Here is a 13,983-nt window from a genome sequence, read left to right on the forward strand (position 1 = left end):
AGCTTAAAAAAATCTGGGGCTGTCAAGGGTAAAATTACCAAAGTTAGGTAATTTGAATATAGAAATTTCTAAGCCTTAAAATATTGAGAGAAATTTCTGTAAAAGGTCAGAGGAATTTCTGACCAGTTAATAGATATTCTCATAACTTTTAGTTATAAAGTGCAGTGATCCATGGAGTAATACTGTTGAGGCTGCTGTATCACAAAATATGAAGGCAAACATGTTATAAAGGTAATATTAACTTTGACAACAATAGGAATAGCAAACATTGAGGGCTTAGTATGTACCTTGTAGATTATAAAATATAAAACAGTGATAACTTGCTTAAGAAATCTTAAGTAAGGATATTATGAGAGGTCCATTTTAGAAGTGCTAAAGGGCGCCTGGGTGGCTCAGTCGGTTGAGCGTCTGACTTCGGCTCAGGTCATGATCTCACAGTTTGTGGGTTCGAGCCCCACATCAGGCTCTATGCTGGCAGCTCAGAGCCTGGAGCCTGCTTCAGATTCTGTGTCTCCTTCTCTCTCTGCCCCTCCCCCACTTGTGCTCTGTCTGTCTCAAGAATAAATAAACATAAACAAATTTTTTTAAAGAAGTGTTAAAACAAATTTTTATTAAAAAAAAAAAAAGCTTATCAGGTGCTTATTATGCAGAGTCTCATTTAACCCTGTCACATGGGTGTGGTCATCATTTCCAGATTTACAGGTGCAGGTCCTAGTGACAGAGTCAGTTTGAGGCAGGGTTTATATGACTCCAAAATTCATGCTCAACTTCTAGGAGTGTATCCACCATGATGCCCCTTGCTGCTGTCAGATGGGCCAGGGACAGATATTAAATAACTTTCATTTCCTGGTGTAGATGTTGGACCTTTCAATTCTGCTTCAATTTTTTTGATTCTGCCAAGAGAAAGTTAATTTGGTACAAGTTTGTCTTAAATGTCTCTCTAATAAGTACATGTTAATCTACCTTTTCAATAAAAAGAGAAGTGTATCTAACTAGAATTTTTTCACACTGTTTTTTAATGCATTTATTTTTATGGCTACTATCTATTTGTGGCATATGATAAGGGTTTTCCACTTATGGTAATAATGAAGTTTCTAGTTAAAAGTTTTTTGACTTAAATTGCCTTAAAGTAAAATTAAAAGTCACATCTTACTTTTCCATATTTTCTTTCCACTCAAAAATGACTCCTTCTATTTAGGTCTCCTCTACTCCCCCTCCCCGCTCCATTAATCCCCTATTTTGGCAAAAACTGGGAAGGGTCTTTATTAGCAGTTCTGGAGCAAGATGTGGAGATTATTATTATTATTATTATTATTATTATTATTTTAATGTTTATTTATTTTTGAGAGAGACACAAGATGCAAAGGAGGGACAGAGAGAGGGAGACAGGATGTGAAGTGGCTCCATGCTGACAGCAGAGAGCCTGATGTAGGGCTCAAACTCAAGAACCACAAGATGATGACCTAAGCTGAAGTCCCCAAGTCCAATGCTAAATGTACTGAGCCACCCAGGCACCCCTGGAGATTGTTATTTTTATTTTCAGATTTTATTTTTAAGCAATCTTTACACCTAAGGTGGGGCTTGAACCCATAACCTCAAGACCAAGAGTCACACACTCCACCAAATGAGCCAGCCAGGGGCCTCTAGAGATTTTTTTTAATTTAAAAATTTAATTATAAAATAATATAGCTATAATTCACAGCCTTTTTTTTTGAAAAGCACTTGTTAGCATTGAATGAACCTCCCTCCACGTGGCTTCAAGCTACCTAGTCGCAGCCCCACTCCCTCTCCCCCCATGGTGCCTTCAAGATGGCAGGCACCATGTTTTGGGAGCTTTCCTTTCCCCAAAACTTTGTAGTAGCGCCATCGCATCACATCAATGATAGGAGCAGCTCCTGTCTTGTTTTCTTTTTGGCAGCATTTACCCATGTCTGCTCACTGCCCAAGGTCCACAGTTTGTCAAGGTTGACAGTTGGGCAGAAGCTCTTTAAGTGGTGATGCCTCATGCCAACTTTCCCAAAGTAACCTGGGTGATATTTGTCAAAGTTGGTCCCGTGGTGATGCATGCCACCAGCATTACCCTGGCCTCCTGGGTGCTTCTGGTGCTGTGAGGCTGCCGTGGCCGTGGCTCACGTGCCCCTGGCTCATGTGGCCCTGGCTCACGTGGCCCCGACGTTTCTGGGTCTTCCTCCGTCTGGATGGCATGTCCCTGGATGGCAGCCCAGAGGTAAGAGTACAGTCATTTTGATTAGAGAAATAGATATGCTGCAATCTGCCATAATTAGCCATTCTAACACAGCTACCATATCATTTTTCTTTTCTGTTTTTCCCTCCTGTGCATTTCTTCTGATAATAATAGTTAACATTCATTGGATATTTGTTACAGACACCGTTCTTAGCATTTTGCATCTAGTAACTTGTTTGATCTTCTCTAGTATTTTATGATATGGATCCTGTCATTCCTATTTTGCAGATGAGGACACTGAAGCATGGTGAAATTGAGAAACTTACCATAAGAACTTGAATCTAGGGAATCGGTCTTCTGAGCTTAGAGCTTTCATTCACCTCTGTAGTGTGCTGTTTCCCATACTTAGCTGCGTTTTGTTGACACTGTTGTTATTATGGCCTATGCTTTTTTTCTTTTCTTTTCACCCAACCATTATAAATATTTTCCTCTTGCTAGTTCTCAGATTTTTGTAAGAATTAAACTTCTTTCAGTATAAATTACACAAAATTTAGATGCACCCATTTTTAAAAAATGTTTTTATTTTTGAGAGAGAATGAGCGCGCACGTGAATGGGGGTGGGGCAGAGAGGGGGACAGAGGATGAGAAGCAGGCTCTGCGCTGACAGCAGAGAGCCCAATGAGGGGCTCATATTCACGAAACAGGAGATCATGACCTGAGCCAAAACCGAGAGCCATGAGATCATGACCTGAACTGAAGTCAGACGCTCAACCGACTGAGCCAGCCACCCAGGCACCCCTAAACGCGCCCATTTTAAATGTTCAGTTGATGAATTTTGATGAATGCCTCTACCTAACCACCACTATAATTAAGATATAGAACATTCCCATTGCCCTACAGAGTTCCCTTGTGACTCTTCCAAGTTATTTCTGTCCCCTGCCCCTCCACTAGGCAAGCGATGCCTTCTTACTGATTTCTATCACTGCTCTAATTTTCTTCTTTCTCTTCCACCCATGAGTTTACAATTAGAAATGTAATGTGTAATTCCCAAAACTTGTGAATTTTTTAGGTATCTTTCTGTTATTAGTTTCTAATTCAATTCCATGGTGGTTAAAGAGTGTACTTTATATGATTTCAGTTCTTTCAGATTTGTTGAGTTTTGGTTTATGGCATAGAATGGAGGTTGACAAACATCGTTTAAAGGGCCAGAAAGAGGGGTGCCTGCATGGCTCATTCGGTTGAGCATCCAACTTTGGCTCAGGTCATGATCTCACGGTTCATGGGTTAGAGACCTATGCTGGGCTTTGCACTGACAGTGTGGAGCCTGGTTCGGATTCTCTGTCTCCCTGTCTCTCTGTGCCTCTCCTGCTTGCTTTCTCTTTCTCTCTCCCAAAAATAAATAAACAATAATAAAATAAAATAAAAATAGAGGGCCAGATAGAAAATATTTCAGACTTTATACTCAAAACCTCCTCACAGGCTCAACTTCTCAACTCTGCTGCTATAGCATGAAATACATAATATATGAATGGGAATGGCTGTGTTCCAATAGAATGTTCTCTATAAAAACAGGTTAACAGATGGGCTTTAACTTCCGGTCTGTAGTTTGCTGACCCCTGGCCTAGCATATGATCTATCTTGGTGCTTGTTCTACGTGCACTTGAGAAGAATCAGTATTCTGCTGTTGTTGGGTGGAATATTAAAAAAAAAAAATGTCAGGTTGTTTGATGGTGTTTTTCAGATCTTTTGTATCCTTGCAGATTATTTGTCTTCTTGAACTATCGATTAGTGAGAGAAGAATGTTGAATCTCTGACTATGTTAAGGTTTGTCTGTTTCTTCTTTCTGCCGGTTTTTGCTTTGTGTATTTTGGAGCTCTGTCGTTAAGTGCATACACTCTTAAGATTGTTAGGTCTTTTTGGTGGACTCCTTTATCATCATGTAACGTCACTCTCTATTCTTAGTAATACTCTTTGTTCTGAAGTCTACTTTTTCTTTTTTCTTCTTTGTGTATTTTTGAGAGAGAGAGAGTTTATGTGCGAGCAAGGGAGGGGCAGAGAGGGAGACAGATAATCTGAAGCAGGCTCCACACTGTCAGTGCAAAGCCCAACTCGGGGGCTCAAATCCATGAACCATGAGATTAGAGCCATCCAGGTACCCCAGACTTTTTCTGAGATACTCTAGTTCGCTTAGGCTTTATGCTCCCATACTGCCTGAAGTCTAATAACTGAAAAAAGCTATTTAATGTGTTTTGTCAGTTTTCTAATTTTCTTAAGAAGATAGATAAGTCTAGTCCCTCTCGTTCTATTATGGCTACAAGCAGAAGTCCATAACTGTCTTTTTAACAGATGCACAACCTGCCGTCCATGGTTGTACTTTTATCCTCTTAGCTAGTCCCTTGGCAAAGACCATTTAGTTTGCTTTCTTTCTTTTACCATTTTTCCTGTCAGAAACAATATAATGAACATCTTAATGGCTATAGTTTTTCACTATTTCGATTAGTTCCTTGGAGTGATTCCCAGAAAGTGGAGTCATTGAGTCAAACATTATAAACGCTTTAATATATTTTGAAATATATTGTCACTTGTCTTCTAAATATACCTTCCAATCGCTTTCTGAAATTACCAGTTTACAGTTCCATAGCTATATGTGAGATAAAAGTTTCACCAGTGTTTATATACCTATACTTAAAAATCTGTATCATTGCTTTAAACGTTTAAAAAAAAAATTCTAGCAAGGTTGCATATGCGTTTATATATATTCTTGCATTGTTTTTCTTTTTTATCTATTTGTGTCTTTTGCTTATATGTCTACTAGGATGTCAGTATTTTTTTTAGAGTAAAGATAAATTTATTTGTGGCAAATATTTTTTAGAGCCCAATGATTACCTTTTATGTCTTTTCAAAATGTAACTATATCTGTCCATTTTTTTGGTGATTTCTTCTATAGCTTGTAAGTTTTAGAAGTCCTCTCCCGGTCTGACAAATATTCAATAATGTTTTCTTTTAATTTGAAAATTATGTTAAATTCTGTCATTTGACAAATATTTACCTTTCACCCACTCTGGACCAATTATTATGTTAGGTGTTGGGGACATGGTAGAGACCAAAATAGAAATGACCTCTGATTGCATGGACCTAGGAGAAGGTGGATATTTGCAAGGGCTGACAATTTAATTTTAGCCTCCTACTTGGCAAGAGAGAAGTCTGTTAATAAAGCACTTATGACGCCTATTCTGTCATTTTGGGTAACTTTTTTTTTTTTTGGTACAGTAGTGTGAGAGTATGGCTTAAATTAATTTTTCTTTTCAAATTGCCACTTGTTATTACAATATCATTTATTGGATAGGTATTTCCCACCCATTGATTTAAGGTATTTCATGATCTCTGTAATATGGAGGCACTATAATGTATGTGTTCTGGAGTCAGGCTAACCTGTGTTTAGATCCTGGCTATTCACGCACTAGCCAAGTGACTTTGGACATGCTTATCCTATTTGAACTTCCGTTTCTTCATCTGTAAAGTATGGTGGCAATATTATCTATTATTGAGCTATTGTAACAATTAAAAGCAAAAGGGTTAACACTTTTTATTTTTATTTTATTTTATTTTTTTTTAAATATATTTTTTTTAATGTTTATTTATTTTTGAGACAGAGAGAGACAGAGCATGAATGGGGGAGGGGCAGAGAGAGAGGGAGACACAGAATCGGAAGCAGGCTCCAGGCTCTGAGCCATCAGCCCAGAGCCCGATGCGGGGCTCGAACTCACAGACCGTGAGATCGTGACCTGAGCTGAAGTCGGACGTTCAACCGACTGAGCCACCCAGGCGCCCCATGGGTTAACACTTTTTAAAAACGTGCTGCATTATTCTTGTCAGATGATCCTGATGAAAAATTGCCCTATACCTGATCACACGATGTTTTTCCACAGGTGAAGGCAAAAAACATAACCCAAAAAGCAAAGTTTCATATGGAAATGAGTTTGCATTAAGAACATGCTCATGTTGGGGCGCCTGGGTGGCGCAGTCGGTTAAGCGTCTGACTTCAGCCAGGTCACGATCTCGCGGTCCGTGAGTTCGAGCGCCGCGTCGGTCTCTGGGCTGATGGCTCGGAGCCTGGAGCCTGTTTCCGATTCTGTGTCTCCCTCTCTTTCTGACCCTCCCCCATTCATGCTCTGTCTCTCTCTGTCCCAAAAAATAAATAAAAAACGTTGAAAAAAAAATTAAAAGAAAAAAAAAAAAAAAAGAAAATGCTCATGAAACGAGGTCGTTTTTAACTTTTTGCTTCTCAGCAGGGTGCACGCATATCTACATCGTTGTTGGAGGGCGTGTGTTTTATCATTGGCTCAGTGGAATTGAATTCCCAGCTCACGTAGGTGGTTGGAGTTCATGTGAGCCTGCTCAATTTAAGATTAAAAAAAAAAAAAAAAAATCACAGAACTCTGTCAAGGTCTTTGATCCCGACTTCCTTGTCTCTCAGATGCCGGGTGCACTACTGGTGTTGGGCCTTGTGACACTTTGATTTCTTCCTCTTGTCCTGACCTCAACTTCATAACCTATTTGCATTCTTGCTTCTGGTCTTGGTCAGTGGTCTTGAGTAAGTCTGCTCCTAGATGCATTAGGCTCATTTTCTGCATTTGTCTTCCTTTTCACTCTCTCAGGAAGTCCCCTTGCATAATCTGCAAATTCACAGGGGGCAGAAGTGGCAGTGGGTGGGGCCTCGTGTCCAGGGCCTGCTCACCTCCGGGCTCTCAGCTCTTCAGCAAAAGCTTTGGGGGAGAACAGGGGAAATGTGAACTTCCTTTAATCCTAAAATGAACATTCTTGTTTTTTTTCTTTTTCAGTCCTAACTTAAACTGGATTTTCAACTCTGATCTGTCCATTGGTTGGCACCTCTCATCGTCGGGAAAGTTTTCAGAGTGTTTGTAGCAAACACAATTAGGAGGAATTCTTAGAAGCAGCGGAGGTTGGCAACTGTGCCAGGATAATTGTTACATTTTAAACGCGATGTCATCCCCTGAGCAAAGTGAAATGAGCCAGAAGGCACATGTAGACAGGTATGCCCAATTTATTTTAAAGCCCCAGAAACCCATTCAGCCTTACATCTGCTCAACTCTGAGTGATTTTCAAGAAGAGAGAGACTTTCTGGCCGACTACATCTTTCCTCAGCTTAACGAAGTCTGCAATTCCCGGGCCACGTATTTCAAAGCCGTGGACCTGAGGTGGTCAGCGTTGAAGGCCCCGCCACCCTTACCCTCCAAGCTGTTCAGACAGCATTCTTGTCTCCACTCCCAGTATCTGAAGCTCTGTCTCGACTATGTGAACAGCTGCTTTCCTTTCTTCATCTGCATGCTGGGTCAGACGTACGGGGACTTCCTCCCTGACCATGTGCCTCTAATGCTCTCCAGAGTGACTGACTTGTTCAGTTTATCCAGGTAGAACAGAACCTCTACGTTGCTGCAAAAAATGGTTATCCTTGGGTCCTGGAGAATCCCAACTACAGTTTGATGGAGTTTGAGGTCATCCAAGCAGCATTTCTGAATGAGTCTCCATTTCAGTATTTTTACTTTAGGACTGGAACCACGTTGCTGAAGACTTTAGATGAGGAAAAGGAGGGGCCGTCCTCGGGATCTCTGCTGACTGATGAGGAAAAATTAAGGATTGGAAAGCTTAAGGCCAAGATTATTAGCAAAGGGTTCCGTGTCCCGATTTTATAAAGATCTCCATGAGTTGGGGGACCTGGTTTTCAAGGACTGGTCAGTTGTGATAGAACAACTTTACCCAGCCACTTTAATGATCGGAAATATAGGTTAGTAACTACGGAGAGAGCTAAGTCTATTATCGACATAAGGCTAATATGTTTTGTTATGTCTTCTTTGTAAGAGGAACCTTTAAACGACTGAACATATTCCTTAAACCTTTAAAATCGTTACCATATTCCTGTAACATGCATTTCTCCATTTGGAGATTTTTGAAATGGAAAATAAGAGCAAATGAGGGGTCATGGAAGACTGTTGAGGAAGTTCAGGAGCTCTGAGACTACCTAAAATATTTGGCAGTTAATGTGGTAGGTCTGGAGCAGAGCGTCTCGATCAGGGCTCATTGTTCCCTGCGGGGCATTTGGGCCAAATCTGAAGACATTCTGGCATCAGAGCCAGGGGATGGTCCTGGTGTCCTAATGGGTGGAGGTCAGGGAAACTGCCACACATCTTATAGCAGACACAACAGCCCCCCATAGGAAAGTGTTTTCCAACCTGAAATGTCAATAATGTCAAGGCTGAGAAACCCCGATCTAAAGGGAAGAGAGCTTTTATTAATTTTTGGGTGCCTTTTGTATATTTTCACATTTAATCTTAAAGATTTAGCCCTGCAAGGTAGGCACTATAAATCCTGTTTTACAGATGAGCAAATGAAAGCTGCTGTATGGCAGTTAAGTGACTTCTCTGATGTCACATCATTAGCGAGGGATCATTCTGGGATTTGAACCCAGGGCATTTTGACTCTGAAATCCCCCCTCATTTTCTTTCAACCTTACCACTCAGTAATCCATGGACCGGCACTGAGCATCACCTAGGAGCTTGTTAGAAATGCATTCCAGGTCTACTGAATAAGAGTCTGCCTTTTAATAAGATGACCAGGTAAGTTGCATACCCATTAAAGTTTGATAAGCACAGCTTGCCATTCTGCCTCTAAATGAAGTGATTACATTTATTTTTGAAAGTAGTGACTCATGGACACATACAGAATAAAAGGGGAAGAGCAATATTAGAGAATGGCAGAGGTCTTTCACCTAGACAGACTTTGGGAGGGATCTGTGCTGCCCTTAAAATTATATTAAAAAAAAATAGAATGTTTACACGTATATGTGTGTTTTGCAGGGGGTGGGGGTACAGAGATGGCCTGTGTCTTTGATCAGATTCTCAGAAGGTTCAATGACCCAATGATCCAAAAAAGGTCATGAAGTACTGTTGTAAGGGCCCAATTAATGTGGGCTTGCAACGTGATGGCATGAGGTACATTCCCAAATGGTTTTGGGTGGCCAGGCAGGCCGTAGTCCTTATGGTAGGGAGCAGGTGGATTTGTGGTAAACTGAAGGGACAGAGTTGACTCACCTAAAGTCATTCAAATGCAGCGTTGGTGGGGAGGAAGGGGGTGGTGAAATCCCACCTGTGCCCATCAACTCTGCCTACAAGCCAAATCATTTTGGAGTCCTAGAAAAGAATGCTGTGTCAGTCATAACTCTTTGGGTTGCGGGTGACTCAAACTGACTTTAACGAGAAAGGGATTTATTAGGTTATATAAGTTTAAAGCCCAGGATTAGGTCTGGTTCAGCTCAGGCTTCAACCAGTGGCTCCAATGATGTTACCAAGCCCTGGTGTTTTATTATCTCTCAGCATGGCTCTGCTGTCTGATGCTGCCTCAGTTCCTCGGCTCCTCCACCATGGAAGGAAGGTCAGCTCTAAGTTCAAGTCCGGCAGAAATGGTTCAGAGTCCTATCACTAAGTCTTTCTGCCCCTGAGTAGCCCGAGACCATATGCTTGTATCTGACTTAATCACTGGTGCCAAGAGAGTGTGACGCTCTGATTGGCTAATCCTGGGTCATATGTCACCTTGGAGCTGGAGGTAGAGTCAGACCCACTGGAATAACATGAGTGGAGAGTTGGGACAGGATGTGATACCAAATGATAATCTGAGGCTGTTACTGAAACTAGAGTAGGTGAATGCGTGTTGAGTGTCAAAAACTATCCTGAATGTTTACTACAAGCTTGGAGTTTTAGAATGTCTAAGGACAGACATGTTCTCAGATCTCAGATTTTTCAGTTCCTAGCTGTGTGTGACCTTGAGCAAATGGCAATATTGGTAAGTCTTAGTCTCTTCTTGTGTATAATGGGTTAACATTAGCCACCTTGAGAGTAATAATGTGTGTAAAATACCTAAAAGCAGTGCCTAATGCATATTAGGCACAGAGCAAATAAAGCTAATAAAACCGAATAACCACACACGAGTGCTGGAAGGATATATGCTTTTGGCCAAAGCTTGAAATATGGTTAATAGTGGTATTCTTTATATCACTAGTAGTGACTAATCTCAATCTGAACTGCATTATGTAGATTAATATTTACTAATGTGTTTAAGAATCAAGCCTGTCTGTGGATTTGGGTTAGAGACAGGTCAGGTCTCCATGGTATTCTCCTTTGCCTTTGGTTTTAGTCATTACTGAAAAATTAGCTTGCTTTAGACTTTAGTTTTGAATGTATGATATATGGACTAAATGTGTGAATTAGAAGTACAGAATGGATGAATTATTTTAAAAAAGACTTTAGAAAGAATTGCTACATTATTTTTCTTTTGTATCTTTGATACCCTTTAATCACCCAGGTAGTTCCAAAATCTGATGGGAGTGGGTGGTGGGTAGCAAAAGGCCACTTGGGAAGCTGGTGGTTATTATAAGACAATATAGAGCTATTTGGTTCATACTCTTCACTCTTAGAAACACTTCTGAGGTCCTTGGAAATACTTGAGATTAGTGGGTGAGGTTCAAGTTCACCTCAAGAAACCCATTAGACTGTGGGATCGTTCCCAATTCTGTCTAAGACCTTGAAATTTGAAGCTGACTTTGGCCAGACTGTAGGATTTCCAGGTCTGTTTGGCTCTAACCTGAACCAAAGGGCAGCCCAGTTAAGTATGGAGGTCCAAGGTAAGGTGAGTATCTTCAGAACCTACCACGTTAGCCTACCTGGTGTTCGTTTTCCTGCATAACAGCCTCCCTCCATTAAAACAAAAGCAAAAACAAACTTTGGGGGACCTAAATGTCTCCAGAGACAGAAGGGCATTTTGGCAGTCCAGAGCACCTTGACTTTAATTAAACTGTGAGTTTAGAATTACAGTAAATTGAAACTGGAAGGAATCTCTGAGAGATCCAAGCGTTTGGCCCTGCCCGTTATTTTACCGGAGAGTTTAACAGGCTTGCCCAATGGCAGAGTTACACTTCTACCCATGGTTGTCATTGGATCAGGGCATCTTGTCCTAAAAATACACCCTGCTCTCCCAGCCCCTGCCATGGTTAGACATATAAATGTTTGCCACAAGATTGAATTAAGTAACTTCATGCTTAGTTAACAATCTAAAAAGATGAGGGGATGTATGTAGCAAATCTAGTTTTTGTTTTTTTTTTAAGTTTATTTATTTTGAGGGGAGAGAGCATACACAGGTAGGGGAGGGGCAGAGAGAGAGAGGCAGAGAGAGAGGGAGAATCCCAAGCAGGCTCCATGCTGTCAGTGCAGAGCCCAACTCGGAGCTCTATCTCACGAACCATGAGATCGTGACCTGAGTGAAAAGCAAGAGTCAGACACTTAACTGACTGAGCCACCCAGGCGCCTTGCAAATACAGTTTTTATTTTTTATTTTTTTGCCCTTGTTATCCTGAGGTCATGAAATAACTTGAAATCCTAATAGGATTCCATATATGAATAGCTTTAGGAAGATTAAATTGCTTGCCTATTGTTTGCTTTCACTAGAATATGTGATGGGCTGTGAAACATGGTACCAACATAGACAGAAGGTGATACAGATGCAGAAGGGGAGACATCTTCCTGGGCATTTATCATAACCACATGTAATGGAAAATGTGAAACAAATCTAAGACATTAAAACTTATCTTTTTGTCCCTAAAGACTACAAACACAACTGTGAATGTTTCTATCATGAAGAGTTCGTGGAGAAGTGCAAAGAAGTGTTATTTCCAAGGAATCAAACAGAACCTTTGAAATCTTGGAAAGATTTGCCTTACAGGATGTGGGATCTGATCGTAACAGTGCTGCAGCAGGCTCTGGGTTAGATGCTGTCCTCAGGTAAGATGGCAAGAAATCTCAAGCCTTTTCCTTAGGCTTAAGCAAAACAGCCTGACTTTAGTGACTATGATCCCTCAAATTTTGGCCATCCTCCCCTACCTCCCCTTTTCTATGCCCACCCTTTCCTGCATGAGAGGCCTCCTAAAAGCCACCCTTGGGTTAGAATTTCCTTATCAGATATCACTCTGCATTTGCAAAGTTTTCCTGGCTATTTCAGTTTCTTCCAGTCTCCTCAAGAAGATTCTTAACTCTGGAGGGTAGAGCTTGCCTCCTTTTCCCCCCATAGATCTAAGTTGCTGGAAGTAATTCCTGACAACGATGGAAAGACTTTAAGGAGAAGAAATTGGATTAGGAAATATGAACAATGCATCTGTATAGAGTCGTGTATTTTACAAAGAGCTTCCACATACATCATCAGCTCATTATTCCATGAAGATTTCAGCTAAGACTTATTTTAAATTTTTTAAAATGTTTTTTATTTATTTTTGAGACAGAGAGAGACAGAGCATGAGCACAGGAGGGGCAGAGAGAGGGGGAGACACAGAATCCGAAGCAGGCTCCAGGCTCTGAGCTGTCAGCACAGAGCCCGACACGGGGCTTGAACTCACGAACTGCGAGATCGTGACCTGAGCCGAAGCCAGATGCTTAACCGACTGAGTCACCCAGGTGCCCCATTCAGCTAAGACTTATTAAGTGTCTACTATGGGCCACATTATTATTTGTGTTTGTGCACAGAATTGAGTTCTCTTACCCAGTGTGTGCACTCCTTCATTGTTTTGTACAGCGTCGTCCACATTAAAACCCCCATATCTTTCCCCACCCGGGAGGCATGGGTTCACCCCCCACAGGCATGAAGAGGCTGGGGCGTGAAGTCAGAGTCCCTCTCTGTCTCGTCAGTAGAAATAGGGAGATTCTCGAGACAGTTTTATTTCTCCATCCTCCGCCTCCACTTCTTACCACAGATCGCATTTATTCTGTCAGTTTTGTAGTTTGAAATAAACCCACAATGGCTGGGATGGCTCGGCCACTCACCCCACCTCTCCCTCTCCACCATCCCCCTCCGCCGCCTCTGCCCCTGTCTCTGCACCCACCATTTCAACTCACCGAGGTGTAGAGCCAGCACCATTTTTGTGGTTCCGGGAACTCCTGCCAAGAGGAAGACAAGTTATTTGGTTAATACGGCATGGAGCTCAGTCAAGGCTTTTAAAACTTACAGGAGTTTGGATCTATAGGTCACGTGTTTAAAAAATCTTACCTTTGAGGGGCACCTGGGTGGCTCAGTCTGTTGAGCATGCGACTTCGGCTCAAGTCATGATCTCAGGATTTGTGAGTTCGAGCCCCGCATCGGGCTCTCTGCTGTCAGTCTAGTCTGTCAGCCAGTGCAGAGCCCGCTTCAGATCCTTTGTCCCCCTCTCTCTGTCCCCTCCCCCAATAAAAAAACCCCTTAGGTTTGAATGGGCAAATCAATAGAGACAGTAGGTTAGTGGCAGCCAGGGGATGAAAGAAGAGGGGAAACGGGAAATGGCCCCTAGAGGGTCTGGAGGTTCTTTGTGGGGGGCTGAAGATGGTCTGGAATTAGTAGCGATATTCGTACAACCGTGTGAATATAGTGAAAGCCGCTGAAGTATACACTGGACAATGATGAGTTTTTGGTACGTGAGTTGTATCTCACACAGGTTATAACTTTAAGCGTTTCAGAGTAGATGAAAAATTTGATAAATTGTACTGCAGTGACAAGTCTGACTGTGCCCAAACAAAAACAACAATGAAATAAGTCCTTCGAAATTAGCTGTGTGGAAACAGGATTTTGCCATTTGGAAACAATGCTTTGGACTGTAAGTTCCCAAATTATATGTGTAGGTAGTGGAAAGGGGCGTTCTTTTGAGGTTTCCAGGCATTGTCTTAGTAACTGACCATCTAGAGCAATGGCCACAGATTGCTTTGCAAAGT

At 41.6% G+C, this 13,983-nt stretch overlaps 1 protein-coding gene across 1 annotated transcript in view; it reads left to right on the forward strand.

Annotated features, from left to right (window-relative positions):
• The window catches only part of LOC109265427 (putative tetratricopeptide repeat protein 41), an 81,925-nt gene that overhangs the window by 8,472 nt on the left and 59,470 nt on the right, over nucleotides 1–13,983 (forward strand). Inside the window, 5 exon segments of the mRNA XM_053895062.1 lie at nucleotides 7,027–7,616; nucleotides 7,619–7,887; nucleotides 7,889–7,991; nucleotides 11,857–11,913; nucleotides 11,916–12,033. Coding sequence (XP_053751037.1) covers nucleotides 7,190–7,616; nucleotides 7,619–7,887; nucleotides 7,889–7,991; nucleotides 11,857–11,913; nucleotides 11,916–12,033 — 974 coding nt within the window. The 5' untranslated portion in view covers nucleotides 7,027–7,189.

The sequence above is a fragment of the Panthera pardus genome, unplaced genomic scaffold (assembly GCF_024362965.1).
Source record: "Panthera pardus isolate Hobbes unplaced genomic scaffold, ASM2436296v1 HiC_scaffold_6, whole genome shotgun sequence".
NCBI lineage: Eukaryota > Metazoa > Chordata > Mammalia > Carnivora > Felidae > Panthera > Panthera pardus.